At 43.0% G+C, this 15,283-nt stretch overlaps 2 protein-coding genes across 2 annotated transcripts; both read left to right on the top strand.

Annotated features, from left to right (window-relative positions):
* Positions 1-1,914: 1,914 nt before the first annotated feature.
* On the top strand, positions 1,915-14,206 carry LOC311047351 (interferon-induced protein 44-like). Its single transcript, XM_084060041.1, has 6 exons — positions 1,915-2,049; positions 2,291-2,486; positions 7,016-7,162; positions 12,336-12,531; positions 12,634-12,719; positions 12,847-14,206. The coding sequence occupies exons 1-6, from the start codon at positions 1,934-1,936 to the stop codon at positions 13,132-13,134; spliced, it is 1,029 nt and encodes a 342-aa protein (XP_083916167.1). The 5' UTR covers positions 1,915-1,933; the 3' UTR covers positions 13,135-14,206.
* Positions 7,244-10,981, top strand: LOC311047342 (uncharacterized protein). Its single transcript, XM_084060028.1, has 3 exons — positions 7,244-8,505; positions 9,019-9,081; positions 10,004-10,981. Exons 1-3 carry the CDS (start codon positions 8,121-8,123, stop codon positions 10,045-10,047), a joined length of 492 nt encoding a protein of 163 aa, XP_083916154.1. The 5' UTR covers positions 7,244-8,120; the 3' UTR covers positions 10,048-10,981.
* Positions 14,207-15,283: the final 1,077 nt, after the last annotated feature.

Here is a 15,283-nt window from a genome sequence, read left to right as displayed (position 1 = left end):
GTTCCAGTGTTGCCGGTTATCGTCAGACGAGCGTCATGTGATCCATGGCTACGCAGTGATCGTAAGCCGACACGTTTCTAAATACTGATATTCTTGCATGATTTGTGGAACAGTTTGTCTATTTTTATTTTGAAATTGAATGTGAATCACCTTATGACAATACTGTGTAATCTTAATGCCTGTTTTTATGTCTGATTGTGTCACAGTAATTGTTCTATCAAGGGGGGCCTATGAGAAGGTGTGGTGTGATGAGTTCTGTCTTTTTGAGGTGTATGTTTTTGAATTATGGTTTTCTTATTTGAGTTTGATTTTCTTCATTGTACCCTTGTTTACGAAGGACCAATAGGGCCCTCCGTAGGGGGGAATGTGGTAAATTGATACACATTTATGGACTTATAGAGCCCAATCTGAACACACACAGGGACTTAAGTTTGTATACTGAGTGGTCTACAGCACATTCCAGAGAACACTAGATGTCCAGTTCAAAGGAGGCTTCCCAGAGGGCATCTGACCTTAGCTGACCTTTAGGGTCTTGGGGTGTTGTTCTTCTGCACAATGGACACACACAGAAGAGAGATGTAGCACACACACCTAGCGACGTGCACATCCAATGTATGCAAGTACCCACACACACATGTGAAGTCTGCCTATATATACTGTGAGGACAAAGAAACCGTCCCTTGTTCTTCCCCTTCTTGTCCTTGCCCTTTTTCTTCTTGCTCTGTTCTGTTCCGGCCACACCATGTAGCAGCAAGGCTGACATGTGCTCCTGTGCTCTGTACTCTGTTTTGTCCAATAAATCGACTTGAGGAACATTACTGGTCTGGACCTTTCTCCTTATTGTAATAAACTACAATTGGCGAACCAGCAATATACAATACGCCCGCTAGAGACAGTATAGGCGTTATATGACTGACGGGGGAAGAGTACTTTTGTCTGAGGAGCTGGTTTGCTGGCAACGTTTCAAACTCAGTTTACAAGGAGTGCAATGGACGTTGCATGATCTCGCATCAAGTAGGATTCAATATAAATTGTCATTACGAAAGTTTCTTGAATTTTGACGGAGGTTAATTTAGGCCACATTATTGAGCAAGGGAGGAGAGTGTGTCTTCTGCTGCACTGTGCCCAGAGCTGGATGCAGCCAGCACACGCACAGACGCACGAGTGCGCGCGTGCATCAGACTTAGCCTGTCTGTTCTTGTGAGTCTATCTGTCAGGTGTGAGTGGTTGCACATGTGATCATTGTTTTTTTCCTCCCTCATGTGTCTTGGCCCCTCCCTGTCTATTTACTTTGATTAGTTGTCACAGCCACTCTTCAGTTTAACCAATCAAGACTGGACTTTCACACCTGCACACATTCTGCTAATGATTATTTTCAACAATTTAAACCCTGCTTTTGATTGTGCTCTATGCTGGATTATATCACTGTGTTATTCTGATTCCATTGCATATGTGTGTTTCTCTGCTCATCTGCTTAGGTTTGTTTTGTCTGTTTATTTGTAAGTTTTCCGGGTTTAGATTTTCATTCACTGAACAGTTGACTTTATTCTGGACTGTTGTCTCTACATTTAAGTCCTGTTAAAAATATATGTATCTGAGCCGCTTTTGGGTCCAAAATCAATCCCTGACAGGCATATCGGTTGGATTGGCGGTTCTGGATAACTGGACATCTATACTATATGTCTATATATGGATATATCGGTCTGATCGGCGGTTCTGCATAACCGCATATCTGAACTACTCAACGGCGGGCGCTGCACTCCCTTGAGTCTATGTTGTTCCTTTTATCCTGCTCTGTAAAGCACTTTGTGACTACAGTATGTCTGGAAATGTGCTATGTAAATAAATTCATTATCATTACACCCCCTTGCACCACCATATCACCCACCCATCGTGATGCGTCCCATGCCACCCCCCAGCTGCCAGTAATAATATGCTCTATTATGCACTACTAACGGTAATTTCATCTGATGCAATTCTCTGTTTCTCAATCTTCAGCATATCTGAGAATACAGGACAGGACAGTGGGCCTCATTCACCAATACCTAAGTAAGTTTTCTTCTTAAATTTCTTCCGAAGTTAATTCCTAAGAAAGGTCCAGTCAGATTCATGAAACGCTCTTAAAAGGCAGAATTGTCCGTCACTAAAGCTAATAACTTCCTGGTAAATGCATATCACCACCTAAATCTATTCAATACAACACTTAGGCTACAGTACGGAATTGTTAACATTATCTGAAGATCTTATCTATACATGTCTATTATGTGTTTATTTTATTTTATTTCTTCAGAAACGCACTGCTTAACATTGTGAAGGAATACCAGCTTAAACATAAGAGCATCAATCACGTCAGGATTTTGCTCTTTGGACCTTTAGGAGCTGGAAAGTCCAGCTTCATCAACTCTGTCAGCAGCGTCTTAAAGGGAAGAATGACCAATGATGCACATGTGAATACTGTTGCTGGTGATAAAAGTTGCACCAAAAAAGTATGTAGTGTTGTTCCAGTATATCTACTAGTGCACATAATTTGTCATTTACTTTATGTATTCATGCCCTGCTTAGTATAGCCTACTGTACCATGCAACTTAAAATGTGTAACTGTTAGTGGTTACAGTAGTCTTCCCAGTTTAACACTGTACAAAGCCACCATCAGCAATTTTATATCCTGATTGTACGTTTATCTACCAATTACACCTTCCATGTATGTAGATCTCCCTCGCACAGGGTTGTCAAGCAACCAACACGACTAGCGGACACGACTCAAACAAGTGCTTTTTCAGATTTATTGATGATGTCTAAAACACACAACACTCACTCACACATCTAAACTCTACACTCTATTTGTTAGGTTGTAAACCTGCAAACAAACACAGAAAACAACACAACAACAATTACTGACATGAAATATAATATACATAAACTGTAACATATTAGGAATAAGTAATAAAACGTTGTGTAAACACGCTCATATTTATACACACCGTTGGTCGGTCGGCTGCTTGCAAACATATGTTGCACTTACAATAACACAGGAACAAACCGGAAGTCGTCACACTGACGCATGAGCAGTCCACATTATAACGGCTGTATTTTATGTTAAACTACTCATTTATCCCTCTGAAAATTAAACAGTAAACATATAAATCACTCAGTCACTTAGACAATACTTTCCTCCTGCAGACACACACACTAATCCGCCTAAATAAAGAAAGTAAATGAAATAACCTCCACCTACAACCGGAAGTGACGTCGCTTTACCCCGTAAATCACGTAATCCTGCTCTCAATACTAACACCCACTGGGTGGCGCTAGAACCCTACATAAGCAGGTAATATGCATCAACACTTATAATAATACTTGGAAATGTACTGGAAAGTTCTACACCTCCCACTTGGTTATTTTGGCCTCAAGTCCTAAGAAAACCACACCAAAACCTACATAAGCACATTCAAAGTCTTTAGTAAAAAAGAGAAAAATGTTTATGCACTGTAAACAATAGTCCGTCAAACATTGTCCGTAAAAGGCACAACTATGCTAAAACAAAAAGGTTGGAGTCTTCTCAACGTCCTCAATGCTGCATAACATCCTTCAAGCTCAGACCACACGAATGCAACTACTGCACCACTGCCAGCTAACCATAAACCGACGTACAAGCCCGCCGCAAGACTTGCTTGCACCTCGGCCATGCCCAGCCGCAGCCGCACCGAGTCGCACCGGCATGGAACTGGCTGTATCGAAACACACCCCCAGCCCCCGGGGAGTATGGCAGTGGGAAAATCTTTTCTTCCTTTATCGTTCCTCCACTGGACACCACCCCCTAACATCCCTGTGGAGGATGGTGGAGGGGCAATTTTCTACACGCTGGTCACGCTTGGACAGACCAGCAAAGACGGGAAGGCTATGACACGCCCTCACCTTCACGTCTCCGACCACCCCTTTCTCGTCGGGACACTCCTCCACGACCCGACCCAGGTCAACCTGCAAGACCAGGTCCTCCATGGCAACGTTCTTAGCAGGTTCTGCTACTGTCGACTCCTCCCACTGTGCTGCTGTACGGTCGACTTGGTCTACGAATGCAGTCACCCTGAGTCCTCTGGGGTCTTTGTATTCCTCAGAGGCCGAGACCGTCACATCTGGGGTTACGTTATCCTTTTTCCTGACTTTCTTTTTATGCAGCTCAGGACTGCCATCGGGAGGTTCCATCCTGGCTTGTGCCCTTGTGGTAATAGCTGAGAGGGCCTTTCTTTGAGGCTCGCTCACAACCTTTCTAGCAGCAGCAACTACTCCAGAGGCGGACTTCACAGGCCATTCTTCAACAGGATCGGCCTGGAGGTCAGGACTACTTTGCCACACAGGGTCTTCTTTGAGCACCTCTGGCAGAACCAGTGTCTCTGATTTGTACTCTGTCGCATCTGGCCTCCCACCTTGACCAGACCGGGCCTGAGTCTTCTCCGTTGCTCCACGCCTCCCACTGTGACCAGACAGGACCCACTGGGGCGGCTTGAGGTCGAGGCCACCTTTCTCTGGTATGGCCTCGACTTCCCTCACGATTGCCTCCAGTGTGCGTGGGCAACTGAGGACGGGGCTTAGCACATCTGGATATTTCAGCAGGATGCTGTCCACACTCACTTCCCTGCATTCCTGACTGCTGCCCACGATGCTCCGCACCGGTGTGTTGACGGAGTGTGGGCTGGTATAGGTCTCCTCCCCAGCCGTTCCCGCAGGAGTAGCCAATTTGATCGTTTCCTCTGCAGCTTCTTCTCCTGAGGTCTTCTCCATAGCCTCATCCGCAGGAGCAGCCTCCTTTACTGCTGTCTCCTCCACAGCCTCTTCTGAGGGAGTTACCGCCTCTACGACTTCCTTGTCGCAAGCAGTAGTTGATCCGACGTCCACATCACTTCTCTGCTTCAGGTCGTTTGGGAAGAGCTCTTCCACCTTGACGGTCGCCGTTCTCATGGAGCGTGCAAAGTGAGTTGACAGATGGCGTGTAGTTACCTCTACTTCCTCAAAGAGGTCTGGATGCACACCGCTCACTATCTTGCCAAGTGGACTATCCCATAGCACAAGGTCGCCGTTCCTCCGTATTCTTTGTGGTGCCAGCCGACCTTCACGAGCGCTGATGAGAAGTTCGACCTTCTCGGGACGGGCCAGTTCTCCGGTTTTGACTCCATCGAGTCCGACTCCCGGGAAGAACTGCTCCAACCGCTCCGAGTCCACCACCCGATCTACTTTGGCGATGTCTTCTAGGCCGTAGCAGATCATCTCATGAAACCTCAAGGTCCTTCGTGGTGACCACACCTTGATTGTAACGAGATACCTCTTCGTGTTGATTCTCGTCTTCATCTTCCCAACACCATACACAACCAGTGTGATCGGTTCACCAGTCAGCCCGAGTCTCTCAGCGGCTCGGTGGGTGATATAATTTGTGTCGGAGGCAAGGTCAACCAGGGCTCCAACCCAGTCTCCCCCTCTTGTTGTGACGTCAACAAGCATCATAAGGACTGGTAGCTCCTTTAAGCCGCTTTCCTCCACCAGACTCCTTCTGGTGCATACCTTAGAGGTTGACTTATTAGTGAAGGCTTTCTTCACAGCCTCCAACTGGTGTGGAGTCAGGTCTAACTTAGCAATGACAGCCTCCTGTTCCTCTGTCATACCACGAGGTCCTCTCTTCTTTTCCGCTTTGGGTTCCTCCGTAGTAGCTACCCTCTCCCCCGATGGCCAGGGGCAGAGGAAGTAATGGTGGTCTGCAGGAGCGTCCTCCCCTGCACACTCTTCCTTTCGGCAGAGAAATCTCTCTGTACATGCGCCTTCAGCTCTGTGAATACCCAGGCACTTGTGACATGCTTTTGCCCTCTTTACCTGGGCTTTCTTTTCTGACAGATTAGCCTCCCTGAAAGCCTTGCAGCGGAAAAGTCTCTTTCCATGTTCTTCATCTCCGCACATGGCGCACGGTTCCCGTTGGGACTCCCTCTCCTCAACGTCACTCGCTGTTGTCCGGGTGAATGACTGCCTTTCCAGTCTTTTCTCATTCGGTCTCTCTCTCTCACGCTGGCTAGTTTTGTCATTAGAGTAGGAGGACCCAAGCTCCAGCTCCGCTAGTCTTTCGAGGACCTCCTCCTGGCCCTTCAGGAACAGCAACAGTCTGTCAAAATAATTCCCCTGGGTAACGCCATTTACAAGGTCCCGCTCATAGTGGAGCCACTTTTCTCTGACAGCCACAGGAAGCTTATTCTCTATGGTAGCAACAGTCATCTGATTTTTTATGACGTCCTCCATGTCAAGGTCTTTTAGGTCAAACAGTGCTCTCTCAACTGCCTGAATTAAGGTAATTGTCTTTCTAGGCTGGTAGCCCTTAACAACAGGTAATTCCTCCAGTTCCTTCACGATCAGGCGAGCAGTCATCCTCTTGTTTCCAATATAAATCACTCAGTCACTTAGACAATACTTTCCTCCTGCAGACACACACACTAATCCGCCTAAATAAAGAAAGTAAATGAAATAACCTCCACGTACAACCGGAAGTGACGTCGCTTTACCCCGTAAATCACGTAATCCTGCTCTCAATACTAACACCCACTGGGTGGCGCTAGAACCCTACATAAGCAGGTAATATGCATCAACACTTATAATAATACTTGGAAATGTACTGGAAAGTTCTACACTGATTACAAACATTGTTGGACAAAAATCAGCAAGAGTCACCATTACCACTTTTGAAATCCTTGTTGACATTTATAAACTAAATATAAACTATAACATAAAGTTGCTAAAAGCCTTGGCCACAAGGGACTTTGTCTTCCGTCATATGTACTTCCCCCGGGAACAATCTTTTTCGACCAATCATAATACTTGTTTCATTCACAAAGAATGTAAACAGATTTGTAGAGCCTCAACGTCATTTACTTGGGCGTTACTTCTGCCAAATTCTGGTACTTCCGTTTAGACACTCAACTGGCTAGGTCTTGCCCAGCGTGCCTTGTAACCAAGTCTTACAGATCTGTCCATGCTTTTACAGTATCAAGCCTATAAAATCGAAAAAGGAAACGCACAAACCTTCTTCCCCTTCGTGTTCAATGACATCATGGGTCTTGGGAGTGAGACAGGAGTTCATGAAGAAGACATTAAATTGGCTCTGGAAGGCCATGTAAAGAATGGTTATGAGGTAAAATTACTGCATATGTCACACCCTGATCATGGTAGGGTTGCCAACAGTCCCGTATTAGCCGGGACGCCCTGTATTTGTGCCTTAACACATTACCTACTATCCACGGTTCTACTCGTGAATCAAAATGTACCCCTTTACCTGCCACGGGCTCATTCACGGTTTAAACCGTGAATGTGTTTTTTCATTGATTTACTGTATATTACACTGTTGCGCAGCCTGTGCGTTAATATTGGACCTGTAGATGAAGGGGTTAACCGAAAAAACACGTGATCAGTCAGCTGATCACAAACAGCTGTTTGCCCAAATGTGACAAAATGGAGACGGTAGTGCAGCATCGGCCATTGCGCCCAAACATTTGAGAGAGACAGAGAGTGACGGTGATCGGAGTGAAAAGAGTGGGGGTTGGTAACAGCAATAGAGTTAAAATTATTTTTGAGACAGGTCAGTCAGTGTGTGAGACAGTTTGTGAGTCAGTTAGTGATTGAGAGAGTGTGTGTGTGTGTGTGTGTGTGTGTGTGTGTGTGTGTGTGTGTGTGTGTGTGTGTGTGTGTGTGTGTGTGTGTGTGTGTGTGTGTGTGTGTGTGTGTGTGTGTGTGTGTGTGTGTGTGTGTGTGAGAGTGTGTTAGAAAGTGTGAGCGTTTGAGTGTCTTTAGTTTAGTTTTAGTTTTTTAGTTTTTAGTTTTATTTCAGTCGAGAGAAGAGAGGAGAAGAGAGGAGAGGAGAGGAGAAGAGAGGAGAGGAGAGGAGAGGAGATCATTTGGTGTAGTGTGGTCGGAGAGAGAGGAGAAAAGCTTGTAGTTATCGGGGAGAAGAGGAGAGATCATTTGGTGTGGTCGGAGAGCGGAGCAGAGAGGAGAGGAGAGGTCAGTTATAGTGATCGGGAGAGGAGAAGAAAAGAAAAGAGGAGATCAGATATAGCGTAGTATAAGATAATACTGTCTCTCTCTGTGATAATATGAGGGCAAAAAAAAACTCAAACAGGGGCGCCAAACAAGTGACCGGTTCGCTACGCCAGCAGACACTGTTGGAGTCGTTGATGACTCGGGCTACTGGGGCACAACCAGCGCCGCTTGTGGACGATAAGAAGCGGTTACGCCAGTTACTGGGATTGGGCCCATCTACTCCGGTGGACGGGGAGGACGAGCAACAGTTAGTGGGGGCGACCTCTACTACGCCCGCAACGGGCCCATCTACTCCGGTGGACGGGGAGGACGAGCAACAGTTAGTGGGGGCGACCTCTACTACGGCCGCAGCGGGCCCATCTACTGCCGCGGTACCGACCGATGGTGTTCGTCGGAGCGGCAGGACCCGTCCGGAGCCCGGAGCTCACTTCAGCAGTGGTAAGATTATTTTTTATTGTGTTTTATTGTGTGTGTTTGGTGGACTAGACACGAGAAGTTGTTGCCAGGTCTGCTTATAAGTTATAAGAGACACACACACACACACACACACACACACACACACACACACACACACACACACACACACACACACACAGAGTAGCATGGGGACACCGTCTCTGATTATGATGTTAGCCTATATATTTACTGTGCTGGTGAGTGATGCCTCATAAAAATAGCAGATCCACAAGCTTGTGAGCTTGTAGATGGCTGCTATTTTTATTCTTTTTTTTTGTAGGGGGATGCAGGTGCACAAAGCACTCTCCTCTGACCTTGTCTATAAAAATAGCAGATCTACAAGCTCGTTGTGAGTTTGTAGATCTGCTATTTTTATGGGGGAGTAGGCAGGTGTGCTTTATTGTAAGTCACTCTGTCTGGATAAGAGTGTTTGCTAAATACCTAAATTGATTTGATCTTCATAATATTTACCAAGTATTTGATATTTCATTTCAGACTTTGACATGGTTGAGGATGTGGAGGATGGCCGGACAACCCTGGCCAGACCATCTAGCAGAGGTAAGAACTTTTTCTGTATGACACTTGTACACAGGAATACAAAATTGCTAAAACCCCACAGAACAATGGTACATGTAGCCTATATATTTACCATGCATGTGTGTGGTGCCATAAAAAATGTCCAGTTCATGTCAACAAACCTTTTCAAAATCCTCTTTGATCTGAATTGGACTGACAGTAGATTCACACACAACATGGGGACACAGTCTGATTATGAAGGATGATAATGTAGCCTACAGTATATATTTACTATGTTCTATTGTGTGATGCCTTATACAATTGCTAAAACCCCACAAAACAATGGTACATGTAGGCTATATATTTATCATGCATGTGTGTGGTGCCATAACAAATAGCAGATCTACAAGCTCGTTGTGAGTTTGTAGATCTGCTCTTTTTATTCTTTTTTTTGGAGGGGGATGCATGTGCACACAGCCCCCCTGTGTGTTGATCTGAATTGGACTGACTATAGACGGGTTTCCGAGCGACGTCATCACAGAGCAGAATGCGCAATCTGCGCATGCCTGGGGGTAAGGCGCGTTCGAAAATACAGCCCTGAGCGGCAGTGAGCGCACTGGCCAATACAAACTAATAGGCGAGTGTGCTCCGGTGCGTGATTTCCAAACGCACCCATAGGCTTCCCCCCGCAGCTGCGCGGTCATATTCCTCTCATGTTTACTAACAGGAAACCTGTCTATTGATTCACACACAACACTGTAGCACCACCAACACACTCTGTCTGATTATGAATGATGATAATGTAGGCTATATATTTACTATGTTCTATTGTCGGATGCCTTATAAAAATAGCAGATCTACAAGCTCTTTGTGAGTTTGTAGATCTGCTATTTTTAGTCGCTCTGTCTGGATACGAGTGTTTGCTAAAAGTCTAAATTGGTATTTTGTGTATGTATATTTACAGCTATCCGACAGCCCTGCCGACTTTCTACAGCTACTCCTGCCTGATGTTCTGCTCCAGGAGATATGCAACCAAACCAACTCATATGCTAAGCAGAGACTTTCAGAGAAGCCACATGCCAGAGGAAAGCGTTGGACAGCATTGACCGTTGTAGAGCTGAAGCGTTTCCTGGGGCTGCTGTTTCTGTCTGGGCTTGTTTCCAAACCTGAGCTTTCACACTACTGGTCAACCGATGAGAACCTAGTAACACCGTTCTTCGGCAGGACCATGAGCAGGAACCGCTTCCAGTTGATTTGGAGCAATCTTCACTTCAATGACACTCCTTCTAAAGACCCGATAAGTATGGCATCAAATCTTATATGCTCTGTGACTCAACGACCGGCTATCTTCACAACATGAAGCCAGACTGTGGCATCAAGTGTTCCATCCCGGATACCGTCACCTACCTGCTAGGAGGCCTTGCAGGTGAAGGATACCGATTGTGGATGGACAACCTCTACAATAGCAATCTCTACAATATAACCCTGTAACAATTGAGCACACACACACACACGCCCCCCCACACACACACACACACACACACACACACACTCTCTCTCTTTATTACTTTGAAAAGAAAGACTTTGAGCTGTGTTGCACTTGATATGCCATGTGATAAAATGTGTTCAAAAGCAGTTTTTTTAAAATAAAGTATTGTTTACATGACTGATGTCAATGAAGGCGAAAAATAAACGTCAAAGACTTGAAATCATTTTTTATGTCTAAACGTGTTTCTTTCACTAAAACTCTGAATCCAAGAGAAAGCTGTATGCAACTACCTCTAGCTAAAAAACAGAACATGCTATAAACTTACTTTTTTCCCAGATGAAAGAAGAGATTCTAAGCTTTATTTTGAGATATTCCATGTGTTCATAGTCCTAGCACAAAACATTCTGTGTGTCCCCAAAGATTTTTATGACTCTAAACGTGTTTATTTTACTAAATCGCTTATATCTCTGAATCTAAAGCAGTTTATTTTAATTTTTTATTTTTATAAAGTATTGTTTACATGACTGATGTCAATGAAGGCGAAAAATAAACGTCAAAGACTTGAAATCATTTTTTATGTCTAAACGTGTTTCTTTCACTAAAACTCTGAATCCAAGAACAAAGGACAGTTTTTGGTGAAAACAAGCTGTATTCAACTACCTCTAGCTAAAAAACAGAACATGCTATAAACTCACTTTTTCTTTCAGATGAAAGAAGAGATTCTAAGCTTTATTTTGAGATATTCCATGTGTTCATAGTCCTAGCACAAAATGTTCTGTGTGTCCTCAAAGATTTTTATGACTCTAAACGTGTTTATTTTACTAAATCGCTTATATCTCTGAATCTAAGAAAAAAAATGTCATTTTTTGGTGAAAGCAAGCTGTATTCAACTACCTCTAGCTAAAGAACAGAACATGCTAGAAACTCACTTTTTCTTTCAGATGAAAGAAGAGATTCTAAGCTTTATTTTGAGATATTCTATGTGTTCATAGTCATAGCACAAAATGTCCTGTGTGTCCTCAAATATTAGTCAGAATGGTCAAAATCCCTGGCACTGAGGGAACCTTTTCTGAAAAACCCCTCTGGCAGGGAATGTGTTAAGAGGCGCATCCGGGACCAGACGTCACTTCCCGGACCAGACGTAAAGGGAAGATGCATATATTTTTCTGTGTGTGCGCCAGCAGTGCGTCTGTCTGCCTGTCTGATGGGTCCGAACCATCCCGTATTGCTGGGATGCAATGTTGGCAACCCTATGTAATCATTAATGCAAATTAAAGGACAACTTCACCCATTTTCAACCTATCTTCATGTAATTGATCCTCACTAATGTTCATTATAATATGGCACCATTTTTGTCTACTCACTCCGTGTCTCAGAGGAGGGATGTGGACAGTACAGAAACCCGCCTGCCAGTGGCATCATCGGTAGGGAATCCAAGCTAATAGAAACTGCATAAGTTATATTCCTGGAAAGTTAGCATGCTAATGGAAGCCATTGTTCTCGCGTTAATAAAAAATATAAGATAGCATTATAAATCTTGTTTGAAAAACTAATCTACCTAACGATGATGTCACTGGTAGGCGGGTCTCTGAAGTGTCCACAGCCCTCCTATGAGACACAGACGAGTAGATTTTTTTGGTTATCATTTTATCATGAGCATTAATGAGGACCAATTATATGAAGATAGGTTGAAAAGAAAATGGGTGAAGTTGCCCTTTAACCATTCAAACCATATTTCAATACATATTTCTATCCTAATGTCATAATGTTTACAATAACAAGATTTTTTTTTAAAAATGTATTTCAGTTCAAGCCATCAGCGATGACAGTAAAGCATCCTGACAACCAGCATGAGGATAACGATCCTCACTACAACCATGACCCCACTCCAGAGGACAAAATTCATGTTCTGGTTTTTGTTATTCCTGCAGACCAAGTATGCATTTTATCCACAGCAGTCATAGAGAAGATGAATAATATCAGGCATGCAGCCAGTGAAATGGGTAAAACCAAATTTTAGCATGATGATTGATTCTCACAAGGTTATGTTTTGAGAGAGAGAGAGCATTAACTTGGGCTGAGTGTGTTTATGCATTTTTTTACAGGCATTCCACGGATCTGCATTCTCACCAAGATTGATCAGATCTGTGAATTTGTGAAGAATGACTCAAAGGAGATTATGAAGAACAAGGTGAGTTTTATGCAAGATTGTTCAATTTATTTATCTAATGTTGTTGAATGTTAAATAAATTCAATTTTTTTTGAAGTTTATTTTCTTTTAATGACCTCTTACTGACCTGTCAATACTCTCAACACAGAAGGAGGAATTCAGTGCCAAAGTGGATATTTCAAAGGAACACATCTTTCCTGTGAAGAACTACCACGAAGAAACTGACCTGAATGATGACATCGATGTTCTGATACTGACTGCACTGCAACAAATGTTTACATCTGGAGAAGACTTCATCAATAAGACAGAGAAGCAGGAAGAGCAGGATGGAGCAGAAAGTGAGAAAGATGATACCCGATGTCTTCCTATTTCCCCCACTGCCCATTCCCCCTCACCACCTGTGGATTTCCCTCAGCCTCAAAAAGAGAATGAATAGGAAAGAGTATGAACTTTGCTTATACGCGTTGAAATGAAGAGAATCAAGTTAATTTTACTGCTTAATGCTGAATAGTGTGAATCGTGTGGTACTTAAATGCTAGGGTGTGAGGCAAGAGACATTTTCTGGCAGACAGATTACTGAAATCAAAGGTGTTGTGGGGAAGATGAAGGAGAAAAACAGAAGTGGTTAATGACTAAAGAAATTAGAAAAGTACAGAGCAGGCGTGCATCCTGTACTCTGGTTTATGAAAGTGGATTACCACACAATCTTATCACACACAAAACAAAATTTGCAAAGCTGGACATTCGGACTTAAAAAAGGAACCTCACCTGACTTTACCGAATGCAGATCTAATAATGCAATGGATGAGAAGCGATCTGTGGTCTGATATGAATGATGGAATTAATTGTTGGTTATGCTAGAGGTGTGGAATTCATGATAATAATAATGGATTGTTTTAAGTTGATAAATGATATCTGCATTGTGGTTTGGTTAAAACAATACCTTTAAAGTGATGATTTGATATTATTAGACTAAAGGTCATCTGGACATGGGGTAAGCCCAAAAGGTATGACAAACAACAAAAGCGGAAGCTAACTGGACGCTCTAAAAAGACAGTAAACAGTGACAAAACAGTGAGTAAAGGTATACATAGTCAGAGAGAGCTATTTAGACTCTCTAGGTCTCAGATATTCTAGAATCACCACGGCATGGGCGTACACCCAGCCAGGTAGCAGTAGTTCAGTAGACTAGATTGAGTTTAAAACTAGACTTTTTGAACCAATAGGAAAGTCCCCCATTTACCAATTGGTGAATCATTACAGAGGCAAAATGACGATTTGGTCTTCTAAAACATTTAAAAGGGTAATACGATTTTATTTAGTTTTCATGATTTTGATTGAACATGACTATTTTAAATTGAATCAACCTGCATTTAAATGTCAATAGGACACAATTACATTGTTTTAATCATTTATAATTTGGCTATTATATTGAATTTGTCTGCATTATTACTCATGCTTATTACTGCTATTTCTGTATCTTATATTCCTTTAATAAATGAAGCCTGGACTTAAAGAACTTTGTAAATTATTTACTTATATCACCAAGATGGAGTGAGTTCCACTATTGGGTATGTCTATACTGTATTTAGCAAAACTTTAACATCATGCCATAGAAATGCAAATGTATGCCTTTGTCTTCATGGGGCCATCTGTACTCGCCTGGCAGGTACTCAGGGGTGAAAGTGGTCCGAAACGGGCCGGTACGGCGTTCCGTTAAAAGATTCAGTGTCGGTTCGCCGTACCGGGAAGAAGAGGGGAAAGCAATGCTGTCGAAAGCCCATATTATAACCTGCCATGAACGTCCAACAATAAAACACGTACTAACGTTAAATCAACATGAGTGTTAGTTCACTTATAAAGTGCTTCTAAATCGCTCCAGTGTGTTTGTAGTGTTAATTTACTCCACGGAGAGGTTCTGTTCACTCACAATCCGCGGCGACGTCAATGTTGTCTGGTGGGCAACTGCGCATGTGGCCGTAACAATGCTATCAGGATCAGTTCACTTTACAGGTTAAAAATCCGGTTCAGACTGGATATGGAAATGGCCTTTGTGCGTGCCTATTTGTGTGTGTTCAAATTACCGAATAGCGAATACAGTAGGCGGGCTTTACACAGGATTGGATCGCTGAGCAGATCTTATCCCCCCCCTCACAACCAAACCAACTCACACACTGTTGACATGGGGAGCACAGGCAGAGACAAATTAAATGCCCAGGCTGACACACTATATTAGGATAGTTAGTTTAGTTATGACTTATAGTTATGTTTAATTTAATTTCAAACAAAAGTAATTTGTTGAATGATATTGAAGTTAAGATTAACACATCTGTGGCACATATACAATTAGATTTTGTCTATATTATAACAAGTGCTTTATGTGCTTGTCATTTCAAAACAGTTTAATTTGTAATTTCAAAGAAAAGTAACTGTTGAGATTGATGCTGATATTCATATTGAAACTTATTATAATTTTTAATTTTTAATTTCAAGGTTCAGGTTTCTTTATTATTACATTACATTACATTACAGTCATTTAGCAGACGCTTTTATCCAAAGCGACTTACAATAAGTGCATTCAACAT

The sequence above is a fragment of the Gymnoscopelus microlampas genome, assembly GCF_963454915.1.
Source record: "Gymnoscopelus microlampas genome assembly, chromosome: 6".
In the NCBI taxonomy this organism is placed as follows: Eukaryota; Metazoa; Chordata; class Actinopteri; order Myctophiformes; family Myctophidae; genus Gymnoscopelus; species Gymnoscopelus microlampas.
The sequence above is the reverse complement of the archived record's forward strand: the minus strand, read 5'-3'. Positions and strand labels throughout refer to the sequence as shown.

Coding starts and splice junctions, on each gene's coding strand:
- LOC311047351 (XM_084060041.1), top strand. CDS start 1,934: ATGCTCTATTATGCACTACTAACGGTAATTTCATCTGATGCAATTCTC. Junction 7,163..12,335: donor ATGTAAAGAATGGTTATGAG/GTAAAATTACTG, acceptor AATGTATTTCAG/TTCAAGCCATCAGCGATGAC. Junction 12,720..12,846: donor AGGAGATTATGAAGAACAAG/GTGAGTTTTATG, acceptor CTCTCAACACAG/AAGGAGGAATTCAGTGCCAA.
- LOC311047342 (XM_084060028.1), top strand. CDS start 8,121: ATGAGGGCAAAAAAAAACTCAAACAGGGGCGCCAAACAAGTGACCGGT. Junction 8,506..9,018: donor CGGAGCTCACTTCAGCAGTG/GTAAGATTATTT, acceptor ATTTCATTTCAG/ACTTTGACATGGTTGAGGAT. Junction 9,082..10,003: donor GGCCAGACCATCTAGCAGAG/GTAAGAACTTTT, acceptor GTATATTTACAG/CTATCCGACAGCCCTGCCGA.